At 45.9% G+C, this 22,808-nt stretch overlaps 1 protein-coding gene across 1 annotated transcript in view; it reads left to right on the plus strand.

Moving 5' to 3' along the window:
* Positions 1–21,537, plus strand: part of cdh22 (cadherin 22) — an 882,037-nt gene extending 860,500 nt beyond the window's left edge. Inside the window, exons 11-12 of the mRNA XM_078418609.1 lie at positions 15,254–15,505; positions 18,649–21,537. Of these exons, the coding sequence (XP_078274735.1) occupies positions 15,254–15,505; positions 18,649–19,145 (749 nt within the window). The 3' untranslated portion in view covers positions 19,146–21,537. The remainder of the gene's footprint in view (positions 1–15,253; positions 15,506–18,648) is intronic.
* The last annotated feature ends 1,271 nt before the right edge of the window (positions 21,538–22,808 follow it).

The following is a 22,808-nucleotide window of genomic DNA, read 5'->3' on the forward strand; positions in this document are numbered from 1 at the left end:
AGCACCTCATGCAGTGGAATATTATTTGATAAATAGACAACTGATCCTGTGGACTATAAAAAGTATCTATTTAAGAATCAGTGCCCTTTGCTCACTTTAATAAACATTGCTACTTTGAATATCCAATATGCCATTTTGTGGTGACTACCGTACTTTGGAAGTTCCAGCTGAGCTGGATCATATCTTTTATCTTGCACTTCAAAGAAGATATCTCTTCACAAAGCCACTTGACATTTTCTTCAGGAGGCTTCTCAACTATTCATGAAGAAAACAAATGTGGAGCTCAACTGTTTTGAGGCTCTGCATTGGAATGACTAAACATGAGTATCAGAGCCAGCGAGAAAGTCAGATAAACGTTCGTAAAGGAATCTGTGCCAAAGGACCTGCGATCCTTTGAAGAAACCAAAACCAAAAGTTATAGAAATAAATTGGATTTTAACCCTTCAATGATTTTTCAAAGTTCTCTGGACACAAAGTTCTAAGTTGTCATGAAGATGTTTATAATTCATTGTCGAACAAGTGACAATAAATCAGACATGGTTTTTCATTGGGATCACTGAATCTTTTACATCACAGTAGCTAAGTACACAACTGACTATAAGACTTCCTGCATCGTTGAACACAATGTGGAATGGGCATTCTGTGAAGGCATGAACTTTAAACAAGATTCATCGCAGTGCTGTGCCGTGGTCATTTGTGAGCTAATAATCAGCCTTCTGCAAGAACGGGGTACTGATTGTGAATGATCAGCCATGCTCACATTGAATGGCGGTGCTGGCTCGAAGGGCCGAATGGCCTACTCCTGCACCTATTGTCTATTGTCTATTTCTCCACATAAGCCGAAACACCATGGTTCTGTCTTTTGTCCAATGCACATTCTGGCAACTGTTGAATTAATCTTTTCTAAATCTTATTTTTCCTTCCCTCCATCTGAATGTTTGCATTATATTATTATGAATGCAGGCTTTCATCTACTGTGTATTCAGTTTCTGACCTGGAACACTGGTACTTCTGGACTACCGCGCTCTCTGGAAATACTTTGTAGAATAAAAGATGTTGGCTACAGTTCTGGGCATCATTGTTGTCGGAAAGATGTTGTCAAGTTGAAAAAGGTGCAGCAAAGATTGACGAGGATGTTAAGTTGCCAGGACTCAAGGGCCTGGGCGACAGAGAGAGGTTGAGCAGGCTAGGACTTTATTCCTTGGAGCTCAGGAGGGTGAGGGTTGATCTTGTGGAGGTGTAGAAGATCATGGGAGGAATAGATAGGGTGAATGCACAGAGCCTTTTACCCAGAGTAGGAGAATCACGAAACAAAGGTCATAGATTTAAGATGAAGGAGGAAAGATTTAAAATGTTTACACAAAGGGTGGTAGGTGTATGGAACGAGTTGCCAGAGGAGGTAGTTGAGGGAGGTACTATCACAATGTTTAAGAAATATTTAGACAGGTGCATGGATAGGATAGGTTTGGAGGGATATGGGCCAAACGCAGGCAGGTGGGACTAGTGTAGATGGGACATGCTGGTCAGTGTGGGTAAATTGGAATGAAGGGACAGTTTCCTCACTTTGTAATTCTGTGAACCTGTGACTCTATGCACGCACACTTAAAAAAACCCGTGAAAAATAACAATCCCAAGAAACGCTGACAGTTTCTAACCAGTGAGATATTGTATGCCAACAAAATGAGAAATAAACACAGTTAAATGAGAAGCAAAGGTACATTGGATTGTCATAATAAATGTAATAAACTCAATATTTCAGAACTTATTACAGGACAACAAAGAAAACGTAGAAGATATTGTCATTTGGAAATCATAATTTAGAAGGTAGTAGGGGTTATGTTTGGTATTTCTGTATAGAAAATGAAAAATAATTATTTTCCATGGGATCATATTTTCCCAATCTCTCTGAAGAATTTCTGAATTGATTTTTAAATGAAGTGAAAAACATTTTACCTTTCACATCACTCTCAATCAATGCTGCCAATCTCCAGAAGTTGTTCAAGGACGATAATTATCCCATGATCTTAGTGGAGATGAGGGGATGTCCACTCATGACCATCAGTTACAATTATCCTGTATCAAATAATGAATGGATGAATAGGTTTATTGGCCAAGTACGTACACAGACAAGGAATGTGTGCCTTGGTGCACCTCCACATAACAAGGAAGCAAGAAAGTAGGGGACGTGCCGAACTTCCGAAGCCCTCTAAGGTCCTTGAACAAGCTGCCGAAGCCTTCTCGGACAATCTCGGGAGATTGGCAGCATTGGTCGTTGCTTCAATATGGGTGGTGCAGGAGAAGTGGTTGGTGATATTGACTCCTGGGAATTTGAAGTTTTCTCTACTTCGGCGCCGTCAATTTAAACTGGAATTTCTGTTCTCCCATTTCATTTTCTATGTTCCCTTAATCCAGACTTTTTTTCCCACCCACCCAAGTCTTGAGTGTTCAACTCTCGTCAATAATCACACTATTTGCCCCAGTCTTTCAAGGCCAAATAGTTTTTTTTAGTGGAGCTGAATTCAATCCTATTTCCTTGCTGTTTATGCAAAACCGAAAAAAAAACTGATAGTTTATGAAAGTCTGTTATATTTGTCCCCTAACAAGTTATTTACAGTTTATCTTTGCTTTCCAGTGCCATAGAGAGTCCCACCGGAAATTGGAGGAACCGCACCTCATATTTTGCCTGGGCAGCTTGCAGCCCAGTGGTATGAACATTGACATCTCCAACTTTAGATAGTTCCTCTGTCCCTCTCTTCCCCTCCCCCTTCCAAGATCTCCCTCTATCTTCCTGTCTCCACCTATATCCTTCCTTTGACCCGCCCCCCTGACATCAGTCTGAAGAAGGGTCTCGACCCAAAACGTCACCCATTCCTTCTCTCCTGAGATGCTGCCTGACCCGCTGAGTTACTCCAGCATTTTGTGAATAAATACCTTCGATTTGTGCCAGCATCTGCAGTTATTTTCTTATACTTTGCTTTAAGTTTAATTGAAATGATATTAAATGAAATTATAACATTGTGGAATATAAATCATTTTATTAAACTTAATTTGAAAATCTAGATCATTTACTTTGCAGTGAAAAGTAGCAGTCTGCGTATTGCATGGCTAGTCGGCTGAAATACAGCGTTTGGTTTGTTGATATTACTTACCCATATCTAGATGCCTTGTGTTTGATAAACTGAAAGGTATAGCATGGGAACAGGCACTTCTGCCCACCCATCATCCGTTCACACTAGTTCTATGTTATCCCACTTTTGCATCCACTCCCTACACACCAGACGCGATTTACAGAGGCCAATGAACCTGCAAACTGTAAGCCTTTGGGATGAGGGAGGAAGCCAGAGGACCCAGAAGAAGCTCGTGTGGGTAACTTTGAAAAAAACAACAGTAGGTAACTAAAAAGGTAATACGGGAAAGAAAATATGAAATATGAAATTAAGTTAGCCAATAATTTAGTTTAGTTTTGAGATACAGTGTGGAAACAGGCCCTTCGGCCCACCGAGTCATCACTGACCAGTGATCCCCACACATTAACAATATCCTGCACACACTAGGGACAATTTACATTTATACCAAGCCTATAAACCTACAAACCTGTATGTCTTTGGAGTGTGGGAGGAAACCGAAGATCTTGGAGAAAACCCACGTGGTCACAGGGAGAATGTACAGACACCGATAAAAGAAGATGGCAAAAGTTTCTTCAGATACACAAAGAGTAAGAAAGAGGCAAGATTGGACATTGGACCGCTGGAAAATGATGCTGAAGAAGTAAAAAATGGGGAATAAAGAAATGGCAGATGAATTGAATAAGTTTTTTACATCAGTCAATAGACAATAGACAATATGTGCAGGAGGAGCACATTCGGCCCTTTAGACTGGAATTTAATGTGCCGTTCAATGTGATCATGGCTGATCATTCTCAATCAGTACCCCGTTCCTGCCTTCTCCCCATACTCCCTGACTCCGCTATCCTTAAGTCCACACAGTGGAAGATACCAGCAACGTGCCTGAAATTCATCTCAGAGTCAGAGGGTGGAAGTTAGTGGAGTGGCTATTTCTAAGGGAAAGGTGGCTGGTCTCAAGGTAGATCCGTCACCTGGACTGTACGGACTGCACCCCAGGGTTCTGAAAGAGGTGGCTTTAGAGATTATGGAGGTAATGGTAGTGATCTTTCCAAAATCACAAGAGTCCGGAGTGGTTCCAGACGATTGGAAAAATATAAATGTTACTCTGATGTTCAAGAAGGGAGCAAAGCAGAAGTGTGGGAACTATAGGCCGGTTAGCCTGGCTTCAGTGGTTGGTAAGATTTTAGCGTCCACAAGACCAAGTGGACCCGTTGGGCCCAGACCTCTCCTGCATTGGTGCAGCACCACCCCCCCCACCTTTCCCTCCCCTCTCCCCCCCACCACACCCCCCCCCCCCAATGTGTCCAATCCCTTAATAATCTTATATGTTTCAATAAGATCCCCTCTCATCCTTCTAAATTCCAGCGTATTCAAGCCTAGTCACTCCAGTCTTTCAACATATGACAGTCCCGCCATTCCGGGAATTAACCTAGTGAACCTATGCTGCACGCCCTCAATAGCAAGAATATCCTTCCTCAAATTTGGAGACCAAAACTGCACACAGTACTCCAGGTGCGGTCTCACTGCCCTGTACAACTGCAGAAGCACCTCTTTGCTCCTATACTCAACTCCTCTTGTCATAAAGGCCAACATGCCATTAGCTTTCTTCACTGCCTGCAGTACCTGCATGCTAACTTTAAGTGACTGATGAACAAGGACACCCAGATCTCGTTGTACTTCCCCATTTCCTAACTTGACACCATTCAGATAATACTCTGCCTTCCTGTTCTTTCCACCGAAGTGGATAACCTCACATTTATCCACATTGTGTGGACGTGGACTACCATGTATTAGTAGTGTTGTGAGCAGTTTTAGGCCTCATATCTAAGGAGGGATAAGCTGACATTGGAGAGGTTCCAGAGGAGGTTTAGAGAATGATCCCAGGAATGATTGGGTTAACATATGATGAGAATTGGACAGCACTGGGCCTGTACTTACTGGGGTTTAGAAGGAGGAGGGACCTCATTGAAGCTTACTGAATAGTGAAAGGCCTGGGTAGAGTAGATGTAGAGAGGGTGTTTCTACGAGTGGGTGTCTAGGACCAGAGGCCATAGCCTCACAATAAAAGGACGTACCTTTAGGAAGGAGATGAGGAGGAATTTCTTTAGTCAGAAGTGGTGAGTCTGTGGAATTCATTGCCTCAGTGGGCTGTGGAGGCCATCAATGGATATTTTTACGGTGGAGATTGCCAGATTTTTTATTAGAACGGGTGCCAAGGGTTATGGGGACAAGTGAGGAGAATGGAGTTGAGAGGGTAAGATAGATCAGCTATGATTGAATGGTGGAGTAGACTTGATGGGCCGAATGGCCTAATTCTGTTCCTCTCACTTAAGGGCCTGTCCCACTTAGGTGATTTTAAGGCGACTGCCGGCGACTAGGCTGTTGCCGAACGTTTGCCGGGGTGTCGCGGGCATGATCGTGAAGAGTCTTCAATGAATCGTAACGAATCTCAGCGCGTCGCAGAAAATTTTTCCAGATAGAAATTTCTCAGGGACAGCTGGCTTGTCGCCAGGTATCGTAGCTTATTGCGGGCGCTGTCTGTCGCACGCTGTCCCCAGGTTTGCTAGGTTGTCGCAGATGCATTTAGAAGCACGTAATATTCAATAGAGAAAAGCAATTTGAAGATACCAGAAGATAGTTTTGTTTAACCAATTTATTTACCGTCAGGACATTTGACGGGTAGATTGGCGGCGACAGTTTGACGGTCAGGTAAGCGTGGGAATTTCACGATGTTTCCGAAGACTGTGTAATCTCTTAGCCAGGTGCTAGTTTCACAAAAAAAGTCACTTGTATCGACCTGACTCGGCATTGACGTGGTCATTGTCGTAGGGGAAAAGAACATTTTGGCGATCTGCTACGACTTTGACAGTCGCCGGCAGTCGCCTTAAAAATCGCCTAAGTGGGACAGGCCCTTTATAAACCCATGAACTTATGGAGTCGCTCCCAAACAGATATGACATTTAAAATGAACAATGTAACTGGACAAACATGCCCTCCAAGGCTGGTGTAATCCTGTGGGCTTGAGATATTTTATGTGGATGTATATCTAGTTTACTTGGATCAGGGGTTTTTAAAACAGGGAAGCAAAATCAACCATGGAACAAAAAAAATAGTTTCATGCACAGAGAAAGTAATTTAGTGTCTTGTAGATTGGAATACCTTAAAAGCAAAATTGCATATTTATGATACATTCAAATGTTTTGTTATTTTTCACTCTAATTAAAAAATGGCGACAGGTGTAAAAGCACTAATTGCAATTTTGCTGTGCTAAAGCCATGTGCAGTCACTTAGAACCATTCTAGATGGGAAATGAGGGATAGCAAAATAGTTTTTTTCAACTGAAATATAGATCATGATCCTCAATGGTATTTTGGCACACAGTAATGCGCATTCACTGTCTATTTTTGAGGATTAATGTGGTAAAACCTGTAAATGTGTCAGAGTGCCAGAAGACTACAATGAGCCAGCAGGGTAAGGTGCTGTTGTATAAGAAAATAACTGCAGATGCTGGTACAAATCGAAGGTATTTATTCACAAAATGCTGGAGTAACTCAGCAGGTCAGGCAGCATCTCGGGAGAGAAGGAATGGGTGACGTTTCGGGTCGAGACCCTTCTTCAGACTGATGTCAGGGGGGCGGGACAAAGGAAGGATATAGGTGGAGACAGGAAGATAGAGGGAGATCTGGGAAGGAGGAGGGGAAGAGAGGGACAGAGGAACTATCTAAAGTTGGAGAAGTCGATGTTCATACCACTGGGCTGCAAACTACCCAGGCGAAATATGAGGTGCTGTTCCTCCAATTTCCGGTGGGCCTCACTGTGGCACTGGAGGAGGCCCATGACAGAAAGGTCAGACTGGGAATGGGAGGGGGTGTTGAAGTGCTCGGCCACCGGGAGATCAGTTTGGTCAATGCGGACCGAGCGCAGGTGTTCAGCGAAGCGATCGCCGAGCCTGAGCTTGGGATCAGATGTTGTAGTTGACAGGGGAGGGCACGTGGCAGTAGCAAACATCACTTGCTGTGATCTGGTGAGAAAGGGACTCAAGAACTCAGAGAATACAGAGGAGAAAGACCAGGGACTGTGGCGAAGCGGAGAGAAGAGACTGGAGAAGCTGCAATCACCTTAGCTTCAGGGAGCTGTTTCAAAACTGAGAGGAATTTTTACAGAGGAACTGGGGAGAAACTGCTTGTGCTGCGAGCAGCTAGGAGCCAGCGGCCACGGATTTAAGATGCCACACTATCATGCAGCTATTAGTTCTACTGTTGTATGGCTCCAGTTCTCCTGGTTCAATCCTGACCTCCAGTGCTGTCTGTGTGGAGTTTGCACATTTTCCCTGCAACATCATGGGTTTCCTATGATGGTGATGTTGTTCCCCCCCACAACCCACAGATATAGAAACATAGAAACATAGAAAATAGGTGCAGGAGGAGGCCATTCGGCCCTTCGAGCCAGCACCGCCATTCATTGTGAGCATGGCTGATCGTCCCCAATCAGTAACCCGTGCCTGCCTTCTCCCCATATCCCTTGATTCCACTAGCCCCTAGAGCTCTATCTAACTCTCTCTTAAATCCATCCAGTGATTTGGCCTCCACTGCCCTCTGTGGCAGAGAATTCCACAAATTCACAACTCTCTGGGTGAAAAAAGTTTTTTCTCACCTCAGTTTTAAATGGCCTCCCCTTTATTCTAAGACTGTGGCCCCTGGTTCTGGACTCGCCCAACATTGGGAACATTTTTCCTGCATCTAGCTTGTCCAGTCCTTTTTATAATTTTATATGTCTCTACAAGATCCCCTCTCATCCTTGTAAACTCCAGTGAATACAAACCTAGTCTTTTCAATCTTTCCTCATATGACAGTCCCGCCATCCCGGGGATCAATCTCGTGAACCTCTACAACTGTGAGTTGTTAGGTTAATTGCCGAAGATTTTGCTTAGGCTTTGTGAGAAGGCTTTTTGTTTAAGCAGTGAGTCTTTGAGACAGATGCACTGCCTGAAAGATAGTTTGCTTTAGGTTTTGTTGAGAGAACCAACTGTTGGTACCTGCTGCTGAAGTGTCTTCAAATATTGGAACATCAACGAAAATAGGGCAGCATGGTGGCACAGCGGTAGAGTTGCTGCCCTTACGGGACCAGGGTCCCGGGTTCAATCCTGACTGTGGGTGCTTGTCTGTACGAAGTTTATACGTTCTCCCCGTGACCTGCGTGGGTTTTCTCCAAGATCTCCGGTTTCCTCCCACACTCCAAAGACGTACAGGTTGGAAGATGAGTTGGCTTGGTATAAATATAAATGTAAATTATCCCTACTGTACGTAGGAGAGCGTTAGTGTGCGGGGATCGCTGGTCGGCGTAGACTCGGTGGGCCAAAGGGCCTGTTCCTCGCTGTATCTCCCGTCTAAAGGAGCGAGAATGGGCCACTTGGCCCACCAGGGCTGTTCCAACGCTAATGGCTGATCATCCCTTCAGCATTCTGTTCCTACCTTCCCTCCTGTGTCTTGACCCTCTTGGCCCTGAGGAATGTGGCTACCTCCTTCATGAATATACTTGACGACTGGGTTTCCACGCCCTCTGCAGTGGCGATCTCCACACCTTGACCATCCCCTGGGGGAAGAAACCTTTCCTGATCTCAGCTCTAAACGGCACGCCATTGTGAGACTGTGACACATGATTCTCTACTCCCCACCTATGGGATGCATTCTCCATTTCTCTAACCGGTCCAGTCCTGTCAGGGTATTATCAGTTTCCAAGAAACCCTCCTCTCATTCTTCCGAGCTCCAGTGAATATCGACTGGATCTGCCCGTTCCTTCCTCAGTCCACCACCAGTCCGTTTAGCCTTTGCTCCATTCCCTCCATGGCACGAAGGTCCTTGTTTGCATTAGGGGACCAAAGCTGCACAAAGCAATCCAGATGGGGTCTTACCAAGACCCTCCCCATACGAAATAAGACTCTCTGCTCCTGCCGTGAGGGCCAGCTCACCACTTGGCTTCCTAACTGCTTTCGGCATTGAAATATTTACCTTCAGTGCCTGCTGCATGAGGACCACCCAAGTCTCATTGCCACCACAGATGCTGCTTGACCACTGTAGCCCTCCAGTAATTCAATGTTTTCTCCGATTCTACCTTCCGCCCTTTCTTGTGTTTCCACCCAATTTTCCCTGCGTCTCCCCATCCCAGTCTATCATCCCAGGATAACAAATAGCCCACAGATGCTGCTTGACCTGTTGAGTTCTTCGAGGAGTTTATTGTTTTCTCCGATTCCACCTTCTGCACTTTCTTGTGTTTCCACCAAATGGCTTCTTATTTTTAGATCTAAGGAGAATCACGTCATGTTTATCCACTTCATCTGCCATGCATTTACCCACCCACCCAACTTAACAAAATCACCTTGCAGACTCATTATATCTTCCTCTTGGCTCACAATCTTCCATCTCTCGACCCTGGCCTTGTAACATGACATAGAGACATAGAAGATAGTGCAGGAGTAGGCCATTCTGCCTTCGTGCCAGCACCGCCATTCAATATGATCATGGCTGATCATCCAGAATCAGTACCCTGTTCCTGCATTAGATTTAAATTTTTTTTTTTAGAGATACAGCGCGGAAACAGGCCCTTCGGCCCACCGAGTCCGCGCCGCCCAGCGATCCCCGCACATTAACACTATCCTACACACGCTAGGGACAATATTTACATTTACCCAGTCAATTAACCTACATACCTGTATGTCTTTGGAGTGTGGGAGGAAACCGAAGATCTCGGAGAAAACCCACGCAGGTCACGGGGAGAACGTACAAACTCCGTACAGACGGCGCCCGTAGACAGGATCGAACCTGAGTCTCCGGCGCTGCATTCGCTGTAAGGCAGCAACTCTACCGCTGCGCCACCGTGCCGCCCATTTTCCCCATATCCCTTGATTCCATTAGCGCTAAGAGCAATATCTAACTCGCTCTTGAAAACATCCAGTGAATTAGCCTCCACTGCCTTCAAGATTCAAGATTCAAGATTCAAGATAGCTTTATTTGTCATCAAATATTGGACGAAATTCAGTCACCCACAGTCCAACAATAAAAGCATTAAATAAGCATTAAAATTACACAACCCCCAAAAACCCCCAAACCACAGTCCAACAATAAAAGCATTAAATAGGCATTCAAATTACCCAACCCCAAAAACACACAAAAAAGAAACATCCATCAAAGAAACATCCATCACAGTGAGTCTCCTCCTCCAGTCCTCTCCTCACTGTGATGGAAGGCCACAATGTATTTCCCTTCTCCTGCTGTCCTCGCCCGCAGTCAGGTTGTTGTGGTTGCAGGCCGCACCGGACGGTCCACAGCGGGCCAAGCCCAAGGCGAGTCGCAGCCGCTCCCGCAGCCTCCGAAGACGGCCGGCTCCGCCGATGATAAGTCCGATCCGGGGCGGGCGAACACGCTGCTGCTGCCGCTGTTGCTGCACGTCGGGGCGGTCGTGGCTCCCGACATTGAAGCCCCCGCCCAGCAGAGAAATATCCCGCGGCCTATCTTAGGCCGCGCCGGACGGTGAAATGTCCTCGACCCAAGCCCCGCGATCCGGGGCGGGCGAACCCGCTGCCGCTGCCGGAGCTCCCGATGTCGTCATCCACGCGGCCCGAGCCTAAGGCGAGTCGCAGCCGCTCCCACAGCCTCCGAAGACGGCCGGCTCCGGTGATGGTAAGTCCGGTCCGCGGGCTCTGCGAACCAGAGCCCTGGAGGCCGACAGCTCCAGGAGTTGGGCCGATGGTAGGCCGCAGCAGGAACGGAGCCACCACCCAGAACACAAAGGTCGGGTCTCCGTTCGGAAGGGACACATATTTACAATTTTACAGTTCCCCCCCTCCCCCCCACATACACACATAGTACACAAACACAAAAACACCACATCACAACTACAATTAAGACAAAAAAAACCAACAAAAACACAAAGACAAATGGACCGCAGGTGAGCCGCAGCTGCTAGGGCAGCGCCGCCATTTTGGTGGCGGACTCCCCCAACATGGGGAACATTTTTCCTGCATCTAGCCTGTCCAATCCCTTAAAAATTGTATATGTTTTATCCTTCAGCTTCCTGCCTTGTAGGTTTGGATAGAGTGGATGTGGAGAGGATGTTTCCACTAGTGGGAGAGTCTAGAACTAGAGGTCGGAACCTCAGAATAAAAGGATGTTCCTTTAGGAAGGAGATGAGGAGGAATTTATTTAGTCAGAGGGTGGTGAATCTGTGGAATTACAGTAATTGCCACAGAAGGCTGTGTCAATGGATATTTTTAAGGCAGAGATAAATAGATTCTTGGTTAGTACGGGCGTCAGGGGTTGTGGTGAGAAGGCAGGAGAATGGGGCTGAGAGGGAGAGATAGACCAGCCATGATTGAATGGCGGAGTAGAAGATGGGCCGAATGGCCTAATTCTTCCCCTATCACTTGAGAGCTTATGAACATCTCCAGACTTTGAAATAATATGTTTATTGCCCCTTTTCCATTTCATTGATATATATTTTACTGTCAAAGGCCCAAGAACTAATTTTTGTTGCACCCAGAAAAAGGCCATTTTATCCTGGTTCTGGTTCTGGTTCTGGTTGATTACTGCACAAACCTCATAAATGGTTTGTTTCGCGCAGGTCGAAAAGAGTAGAGTTGTGATTAACGTTTGAAGTGGGCCTTTTTGACCAAGTTGAGGAGATCAAGTCAAGTCAAGTCACGTTTATTTGTCACATACATATGCAAGATGTGCAGTGAAATGAAAGTGGCAATGCCTGCGGATTGTGCTAAACTACAAAACAGAATAGAAAAAAAATAAAATTAATACAGTAAATTAAATGAGTTCCTGTTGATATGAGAGTTAACAGTCCTGATGGCCTGTGGGAAGAAACTCCGTCTCATCCTCTCTGTTTTCACAGCGTGACAGCGGAGGCGTTTGCCTGACCGTAGCAGCTGGAACAGTCCGTTGCTGGGGTGGTAGGGGTCCCCCATAATGTTGCTGGCTCTGGATCTGCACCTCCTGATGTATAGGTCCTGCAGGGGGGCGAGTGTAGTTCCCATGGTGCGTTCAGCCGAACGCACTACTCTCCGCAGAGCCTTCCTGTCCTGGGCAGATCTAGTTGCTCAATCCCCTTTTTAAATGACTGAACATCGTGTGTTGGGTGGTAACATATTCAATTCCCTTATCATCCAAGGGTAAAGGGAATGTTGGTAGCAAAGTTTATTGAAACTCAGCGAGTTGTTGAGGTATCCTTAGCGTTTACCTATCTGTCAACCATTTTTCACCCGTGCCATTTTGTTACCCCTATTCCCATGTGCTTTGTCTGTTCACCCCTGATTTCACGTGGATTCTGAAAGTTTAACTGCACCATTTTCTCACCCTTGTGGATCTCTCGTGGTGACATGGGTGGGTTGGAATAAGACTTGCCCACAGAACACCACTGAAAACCTGGCACAAAGTCATGCTTCCAGATCTGGTTCAGAATGCATCTGATATTTGACAAAATGTAACATCTATTAAACAAATTGTTTATAAACAAATTGGCAGCATGGTGGTGCAGCGGAAGATATGCTGCCTTATAGCACCAGAGACCCAGGTTCGATCCTGACCACGGGTGCTGTCAGTGCGGAGTTTGTACGTTCTCCCCGTGACCTCGTGGGTTTTCTCCAGGTGCCCCGGTTTCCGCCCACACTCCAAAGACATACAGGTTTGTAGGTTAATTGGCTTCAGTAAAATTGTAAATTGTCTCTAGTGTGTGTAGGATAGTGTCAGTGTGCGTCAATCACTGGCCGGCACGGACTCGGTGGGCCGAAGGGCCTGTTTCCACACTCTATCACTCAACTAAACTAAATCTCATTGTATCTCTAAACTAAACTAAATAAAATTGATTTCTAAAGTCCTGAAATTCCTCAAAGATTACAACCACAACAAGTAATTAAAATCACGTCGTCTTTATAATTACAACTTTCTTTCATTCAACTGTAAATCCCTGTTAAAAGAGGCAGGCTGACTAATCCCACACCAGGGCCAACCTAACATGAGAGACCAATCAACCACAGCCCCTTCCCATTCCACTGCCAAGCACGGTGGCGCAGCGGTAGAGTTGCTGCCTTACAGCGAATGCAGCGCCAGAGACCCGGGTTCGATCCTGACTGCGGGCGCTGTCTGTACGGAGTTTGTACGTTCTCCTCGTGACCTGTGTGGGTTTTCTCCGAGATCTTCGGTTTCCTCCCACACTCCATAGACGTACAGGTTTGTAGGTTAATTGGCTTGCTAAATGTAAAAATTGTCCCTAGTGGGTGTAGGATAGTGTTAGTGTGCGGGGATCGCTGGTCGGCGCAGACCCAGTTTTGGTTTTTGAAAGTCTGTTACGCTTTTTTTGCACACTATTTTTGTTGTACATTAATATGCTTAAATGTCGATGACGCGATGATGAATTTTATAGATATACACAGGTATGCCACTCTGTAAACCTCTCCTTGATTAACCATGACTGTCTCTGGCCATAATCAATAGATTGCTGAGTGTTTATGGTTTTACTTTCAATAGAACACAAGGTATCAAGATAGACACAAAAATCTGGAGTAACTCAGCAGGTCAGACAGCATCTCTGGAGGAAATAGGTGGCGTTTCGGGTTGAGACCCTTCTTCAGATCCAACCCGAAACGTCACCTTTTCCTTTCCTCCAGAGATGCTGTCTGTCCCGCTGAGTTCCTCCAGCTTTTAGTGTCTAACTTCGTTTTAAACCGGCACCTGCAGTTCCTTCCTGCACAAGATATCAAGAACTGACTAAAAGCCACAGGGATGCTGCCCTAATCAATTATTAGTGAAGCTGAATGTTTATGCAAACATGTAAATGAATTTAATCTCTGCTTTAGCGCATCGATCAGATTCTCATCGCATCAGCCATAGGCACTACAATCTCCTTCTGCGAGATACACTGGATATGTGATTACCTCCTTGTGTGGAGCTGCTGCAAGAGGCAGTATAGTACAGTGTTGCCAAAAAGGGTGCAAGGTGTCAATGAATAGACGGCTAAATATATATTTATCAATGTTTTGCACCATTTTATGTGAGGTGAGGAGATAATAACACTGATTCCAAATGATGCTTGAAGCGCAATGTGTGGGGTGCCAAGTTAATTCGATTCATCATCGCCAATGAGAAGAGAGACACATTTCATTTGCTGTGCTACAATCATCTACAAACAGACAGATGAGTCCATTTTTCATGCCTAAGATGCAGCTGCACTGACAACTTCTCAAGATATGTTTATGGGATTGAACATTAGTTTTATTTGTTGCCAGCAGTTGCCAAATTCATACTGAGGATCAACATAAATCATGATGGGGTTGGGTAGACATTTATCAAGTACTAGACCAAGTGGACCCGACCTGTTGGGCCCAAACCTCTCCTGCATTTGTGCAACACCCTCTCCACCCCCCCTCCTCCCCCTCCCTCCCCCTCTCTCCTCCCCTCCGCCCCTCCCTTCCACTCCCCCTTCCCTTCCCCTCCCTCCCTCCCTCCCTCCCTCCCTCCCTCCCTCCCTCCCTCCCTCCCTCCCTCCCTCCCTCCCTCCCTCCCTCCCTCCCTCCCTCCCTCCCTCCCTCCCTCCCTCCCTCCCTCCCTCCCTCCCCTCCGCCCCTCCCCTCCACTCCCTCCCCCTCCCCTCCCCCCTTCCCCTCCCCCCCACTCCAACCCCCATTAACCTCCCCCTCCCCTCCCCTCCCCCTCCACTCCCCCTCCCCCCCACTCTATCCCCCTCAACCCCCCTTATCCACCCTCCAGCCCCCCCCCTCCCTCCCTAGGAGATAGATTTAAACTTTTTAAAGTGAATAACTTTTAAAATATAGCACCTATTTCAATGAAACTTCTTCCATTAGCACCAAAGGGACGCCGGTGAGTAAGGTGGGTCTGAAATTGTCGTGCTATCATGGGCCGTTTTGGCTGTAGTTCAGGAACAAACAAACAAACAAATGTGAGTTTTTGTATATAGATGGTTGGCTGATATTGACAGTCCAGTTGGAATGGACACAATAGCAGGACCAAGCGGCAAAGAGATTGTCCACATTGTTGAACAGTGTGTATTAAGTAGTATTGCTTCTCACAGAGACATTTATCTTCTCTCTTTTTTTCGGTTTCTTTTTTTAGAAAATACTGCTGGAATCCTAACCCACAAAAATGGATTCAACCGTCAAGAACAGGACATCTACTTTGTCCCAATTCTGGTGGTTGACAGTGGACCACCAGCTCTGAGTAGCACGGGGACCCTCACCGTCCGAGTGTGCGGTTGTGACAGCGATGGAGCCATACAGTCGTGCAGTGCTGCTGCTTACGTTGTGTCCGGTGTCCTGAGCCCAGGGGCTCTTATTGCTCTGCTCGTCTGCATTCTTATACTCATAGGTAAGCAGATCGGATCATTCTTCGACCTAGAAGCCCTTGCGCCTTTAATTGTTAACCCAGCCTCAAGCTTGAGTTGAGTGCGATGTGCACTACCCAGTAAAAAGCAAAGTGCTGGACCCAACACCTCCTCTATCTCGATACCAACATATCCGAAATAGGACAGGTTTGGAGGGATATGGACCAAGCGCAGAGTAGCTGGGACATGTTGGCCGTAGTGGGCAAGTTGGGCAACAGAAGGGCCTGTTTCCGCACTGTATCACTCTATATCCTAGAATATCAACTTACCCCTCCCTGATCTCACTATCCTTCATGCCCTGCTCCTTGGTAAATACTGATGTGAAGTATTCATTTAGTACCTTGCCTTCTGGCGCTACACATAACTTCCCTCCTTAGTCCTTGGGTAGCCCTGTCCTCTCCCTAATACACTCTTGTCTATAACGTGTGTATAAAATTACTTTAATTCTACTCACCAAGGACATTTCACGACTCTTTGTGGTGCTCTCGGGTCCCTGTTTATGTTCTTCCCTGCTTTCTTTATGTTCCCTATCGACCATTTCTGCTGTCAGCTCCCTAAAGCTTACCGATGCTACCATTTCCTAATTGACTACATTTGCAACATCCTAGGTTCCCTAACCTTGATAACCCTGTCTGTTTTTTTTTCTGGGTGCATGTTGGCCCTGCATTCAGACCGGCTGGCCCTTTAATAGACGCTCAGACGTGGGCTTGTTCCCTCACATCTACTCCCAATCTACCCTCGCTAACTCCTGAACGATCTGTCCCAATTACCCTTTCCTCAATTTGGGACTTTCCCCCGTAGATAGGGTTGCCAACTTTCTCACTCCCAAATAAGGGACAAAAGGTGATGTCACCACCCCGAGCCCTTTATTGCGGGACCTCACCCAGCCAGCCCAGTGCTCCACCAATGGTGCCCCCCCCGGGACCTCCCAACCTCGTTAGGCGGTGTCCGGGCGTCCGGGTCTACACTGTCCAGGCCCACAGTGGCCCCCAGGCCTACAATATCCAGGCCTACAGCACCCCCTGGGCCTACAGTGTCTGGGCCTACACTGTCCAGGCCTAAAGCTGCTCCCGGGCCTACAATGTCCAGGCCTACAGCCCCCCCCGGGCCTACAATGTCCGGGCCCAAAGCGGCTCCCGGGCCTACAATGTCCGGGCCTACAGCGCCCCCCGGGCCTAATACGGGACAAGGGCGGTCCCGTCCGGGACAAACCAATTTAGCCCAATATACAGGATGTCCCGGCTAATACGGGACAGTTGGCAACCCTACCTGTCGATCATGATATTTATCTATTACACAAATGAGATGCCAATTCATAAATTATTCAATTAATAAAAGCTAAGAAAGTATGAAACTGAAACACAAAATAACCTTACTAGAAATTGATGTTAATGTGTCTTCCGGTTAAAAACAGAATATCTTGAATAGATCGTGTCTACGGAAAAGACACAGATGAGATAGTTATATAAATATTTATAACTAGTTCATGCATATCCATACCAGATACTACAGGTCCAAGTGCACCTTTAAAGTGTCCCTTTCTAACAAGATAACCATGCCCACTATCTCAAGTTTTTATGTGGCATTGCCAAATAAGGTCATAAGGTCATAAGTGATAGGAGCAGAATTAGGCCATTCGACCCATCAAGTCTACTCTGCCATTCAATCATGGCTGATTTATCCCTCCCTCCTAACCTCATTCCCCTACCTTCTCCCCATAACTCCTGACACCCGTAAATGTTATGATTGCCCTGATTTCTCTGAGGATTTAAGCGACCATCCTGCCTAAATCTTCTCTGCAGAAGATGTTGGTAATTTTGGTAAATCACTGATGTAGTTCGGTCTGAGGTTTTTTTAATAGTCCCTTCTATGGAGCGACTCTGAAACTGACAATTTTCCAAGCTTCCTGACATCTTAATCAGGGATTCAAAACCTAAGGTTTGCCAAATCCAAATTACTGTGAACTGAAAGACAAAAATCCTGTAAAGAGGTTTCCTGACAATAAAGGGGTAAAAGAAACGGTGGGAGAAGAAGTGAGCAGTGAAGGTCTGACGAGACAGCTGATCGTTCTGAATATTGCCTTGCTTTTAGTGTGCTTTTTATTGTGATTACGATTACAATACAATTTTATTTCTATAAGAAAATAACTGCAGATGCTGGTACAAATCAATTTATTCACAAAATGCTGGAGTAACTCAGCAGGTCAGGCAGCATCTCCCGAGATGCTGCCTGACCTGCTGAGTTACTCCAGCATTTTGTGAATAAAACTATTTTATTTCTTCCTGGAGGGAAATTGGTCTTCCACCAGTCAACAGACACAGTTACAAGGCATTGAAAGTGTCACGTACATTATAATAATAATGAAATTTAAGTGACCCAGTTATTGCACAGCACATGTGTAATATTGCACAAACATGGCATTAAATTATTGAGTGGAAAGGTCCAGGATGAGATGGGGGGTGGTGGGGGGGGGGGAGGAAGAGGGGAGTCAGTCTACCCCATGACGGTCACGGTGGCGCAGCGGTAGAGTTGCTGCCTTACAGCCAATGCAGCGCCGGAGACCCGGGTTCGATCCTGACTACAGGTGCTGTCTGTACGGAGTTTGTACGTTCTCCCCGTGACCTGCGTGGGTTTTCTCCGAGATCTTCGGTTTCCTCCCACACTCCAAAGACGTACAGGTTTGTAGGTTAATTGGCTTGGTAAATGTAAAAATTGTCCCTAGTGGGTGCAGGATAGTGTTGGTGTGCAGGGATCGCTGGGCGGCGCGAACCCGGTGGGCCGAAGGGCCTGTTTCCGCGCTGTATCTGTAAACTAAACTATGACAGAAGGGGGAGGAGTTGCACAGTTTAATAGCCACGGGGAAAAAGGATCTGTAACGTGGCTACATTGGGTTGGGATTACTTGATTCATACGTTGTGTTCCTGTGAAAATGTGGCAAAACTCTGTATTCAATCTAAAATCTCAATCTAAAACTCTGTATCTGAAAACAAACAACTCTCTTCGGAAGATTTCAAGTGAAACAGTTCGATTGATCATTGAGCGAGTGTGCCTGAGAACAGAGGGGAGTCAGTCAGCTTGGTTCTTTTGGAAATGAGGGACTAACGTTGTGTCTCCCCTTCTCCTTCAGTGCTTGTCCTCCTGATTCTGACCCTGAAGAGACACAGGAAGGGGCACATGATGTCCGAGGACGAGGAAGACATGCGGGATAACGTGATCAAGTACAACGACGAAGGAGGGGGGGAGGAGGACACTGAGGCCTACGACATGACTACATTGCGAAGCCTCTATGACTTCACGGAGGTCAAAGCAGAAGGAGAGAGCGTGACCCCAGAGCTTCATCTGCTGCCCCAGTGGTTCCAGAACCCGGACGCAGATTTCTCCATTTTCAGGAGTTTTGTGTGTAAAAAGCTGGAGGAGGCTGACGCCGATCTCTCCGTCCCTCCCTACGACTCTTTCCAAACGTATGCGTATGAAGGCACCAGCTCGGTGGCCCAGTCTCTCAGCTCCATCAACTCTCTCTCCACTGACTCAGATCAGGACTACAACTACCTCAGTGACTGGGGTCCTCGGTTCAGGCAGCTCGCCGGACTTTACTCAGGGAATCAGGCAGACGACGGCTCATAGCATCCGACGGCCTCACTCCCAGTTTCTCTTTGCTCTCCTGCTGAAACAGTACGACCGTCCCCAATCAATAAACCCTGACAGCTGGTGCTGGATCAGTCAGGAAAGTCAAACAGATAGCTCTCCTGATTATAAACATCACCTTCTCCAACTCACCTTCCAAATCTGGAAACTAGACAGCCCTTTCAGTTGCTGTGGTAAAGTGTTGCCAATGACAAAGTGGTTTCTCCCACAATGTGATGCCAACATTCCCAGTGAATATCATGACCAATCTCCCTCTTTTGTAACATTAGCAAGGTTAGCGTCCGCAGTGAAAGTATTGAGCTGGTACTGTGAGACCGTGCACATTTTTGCAACAGGACCGACACACGTCCGGGCACAAAATGGTACTGGTTGTTTACGGTTTAAAATGGAAATGAGGAGTGGAGTGACTTCAGTTTTGGCAATTTTACTTATTTCACTTGCTGACCGAAAGTAATTTTGCTAAACTCCATACAAAACGACAGGGCACATATCGGTGATTTGTCTCTCTTTGAAAAGCATAAGTGGACACTTGGACAGCTGCAAAACACTGCACAATAAACCATCGGCGTCAATCCTAGTTCATGGCAATTGTCCAACAGGATTGCAAATGGTGACCAAAAGGTAGCAGTCTGGGACTTCTTGAGATTGCTTGCACCATGGTGCGCAGAGTCGAGGCAATTCTCGCCAAACTGCAATCGATTGGAGAAGTATTCATCACTGCCTGTATGGGGAGGAAAGTTAGCTCGCCTCATTGCCTCTGAACTGGGAGAAATGAATCACTGAGGACACAGTAAATCTGTGGAAAACACCTCCCTGGTAACCTCTCCTGGTGGCCAGGTGATCAAACCTGTCCTGATACGTACAAATACCCATTCCTTCTCTCCTGAGATGCTGCCTGACCTGCTGAGTTACTCCAGCATTTTGTGAAATACCTGATACGTAAAAATGGAGGTGCAGAATTCTGCTTAGTGTGAGCTTGGTAAGGATCTCTGCATTTCTTCTTAATCTGCGTTGTACATGCAATATCTCAATATAAACAATTCTCTCTACTGGTTCACAAGGTCATACGTTGTAGGAGCAGGATTAGGCCATTCGGCCCATCTTAGTCTATTCAATCATGGCTGATCTATCTCTCCCTCCAAACCCCACTCTCCTGCCTTCTCCCCATAACCCTCGGCTCCCCTTGGTTTATCAGACTGTTAATTCCTCATCCTGTCGAAATGAACCAAATCCCCTCTATTATTTAGGCTCCTGGGATTTTTTTCCGACCGGGATCATGCCACGGTTTATTGCCAAACGAACTTAGCTTTTATTACTTGGGATGTGGGGATTGTTACTAAAGATTTGAACATTGTGTCCTGCAATTCCACGGTTTAGTCGGGCTGAATCTAAAAGATGTGAAGAGGTCATTCTTTTTTTATTGCCGAATGAACTTAGCTTTTATTACCTGGGATGTGGGGGATGTTACTAAAGATTTGAACATTGCATCCTACAATTCCTCCAGTTTATCTTAGTGAAAACAGCAATCCTATGGTCTTGGTAATAGCCCCGAAATAGTGGAAGACTTTTGGATTTGTACAGGTTATTTTGATTTCTATTCTTGTCATGGCCGCACCTGCAGCGAGCTTCATGTTGTGCGTGCATCAGTGGAGTTTCAGATCCTGAATGACTGTTGTGGCAGGATAAATGACATTTCTGAACTCCATGGATTCCCAGATATCCATTCTGTTGCATTGTTCCATTGCTGGAGGAGTATGATTGGGGCAATCATCTCCATTTCCGGGACTCCGACAGAGGAACGGAAGAACGAGACAGAAACAAGCTCGGCCTCTGTTCCATTCTTCCCGTGTTCCTGGAATAGCTCATCCTCAACCATAATGTGACTCGAAGGTTTCAGTTCCGACGATTTCTTCCGTATCGCCAACCCAGTCAATTCTCGACAAGGAAGGCAATCATCCAGACTCAATTCTTTCCCGCCAGGACCTCTGCAAATCCAAAGCTTACCGTCACAATCTCATGATGTTGCCTACCGTAGGATTATTTAACGAGATAAAATCTCCACACAATCCTCTTGTCAAAAGAAATTAGAATGGTGTTGAACGCAGCCAGACTTCCCCCAGTTAGGATGCCCTGCAGACAGAATCACCCATCCTTCGAAATAAATGTCAGATGTTAAGAGGAGAAATAAACTGAATATTTCTGACAGCTTTGGCCCCAGGCCACGTTCGAGTTCATGAAGCATGACTTTTTGTACTGAAGGACGCTGTCACAAGGTCTAGTATCTGAAACGCAAGTATCAGTATCAGCTTTCTTTTGCTGTAAAATATGACAGAATTGGTACTTTTTTTACACTCCCCCCAGTTAAGTGGTGAAGAGAATATGGTGAAAGGTAAATATTTCTGGTGCTATGCTCAGTATTTTAAAATGGAGTAATAGAAAATAAAATAAAACTTTCAATATTCGTCTTTACCTGATTTGCAAATGTCTCTTACTTTTGAGCCTAAACACAACTGAGTACAATCCGGACATTCCGGGAATACTTTTCTCCTGAGATCACTCAATGTAAAAGGTTATTTGGTGGAGGTAGCCCAGCAAGATTGGGCATTAGACGGAACGAAGAATGGGGCGAAGCAATAGATCCACGAGACACTGCTTGGAGTTTAGAAATGAAGGAAGAAAAACGGAGGGAAGGGGGAATATCCACGTTTGGTTGGAAAGCCAAAAAAGTCCTGGAACATGCAGCAGCCATTTTTAAATAAGATCTTTTTTTTAAAATAGTCATTATCATCTTTTTTTTTGTGGAATTTTGAGGTGCACAATTTAGCTCACCTAATCCCCACATTACAATCCTCATGTAATTTAAGCTCTGATGACTTTCACTTTGTTGGTTCACCCGTACCGATCCATCCTCCTCTTGCCTTTGTATTCCAAAACCTTTTTCTCCACAACTGTACAGCCCGATTCTGTTTCCCCAACCCCCGTGTTTAACTTCATATTTCCCACATTTCTTGTTTGTGCTTCGCTATTTACTAGATTGTAAACGTTAGAGGCAGGAAACATGTTCCAAATATTGGGGGAGTCCAGAACAAGGGGCCACAGTTAGAAACATAGAAACATAGAAAATAGGTGCAGGAGTAGGCCATTCGGCCCTTTGAGCCTGCACCGCCATTCAATATGATCATGGCTGATCATCCAGCTCAGTAACCTGTACCTGCCTTCTCTCCATACCTCCTGATCCCTTTAACCACAAGGGCCACATCTAACTCCCTCTTAAATATAGCCAATGAACTGGCCTCAACTACCTTCTGTGGCAGAGAATTCCACAGACTCACCACTCTCTGTGTGAAGAAATGTTTTCTCATCTCGGTCCTAAAAGACTTCCCCCTTATCCTTAAGCTGTGACCCCTGGTTCTGGACTTCCCCAACATCGGGAACAATCTTCCCGCATCTAGCCTCTCCAACCCCTTAAGAATTTTATATGTTTCAATAAGATCCCCCCTCAGTCTTCTAAATTCCAGCGAGTATAAGCCTAGTCTATCCAGTCTTTCTTCATATGAAAGTCCTGCCATTCCAGGGATCAATCTGGTGAACCTTCTCTGTACTCCCTCTAAGGCTAGAATAAGGGGTAGGCCATTTAGAACG

This window comes from Rhinoraja longicauda, chromosome 22 (assembly GCF_053455715.1).
Source record: "Rhinoraja longicauda isolate Sanriku21f chromosome 22, sRhiLon1.1, whole genome shotgun sequence".
Taxonomy (NCBI): domain Eukaryota; kingdom Metazoa; phylum Chordata; class Chondrichthyes; order Rajiformes; family Arhynchobatidae; genus Rhinoraja; species Rhinoraja longicauda.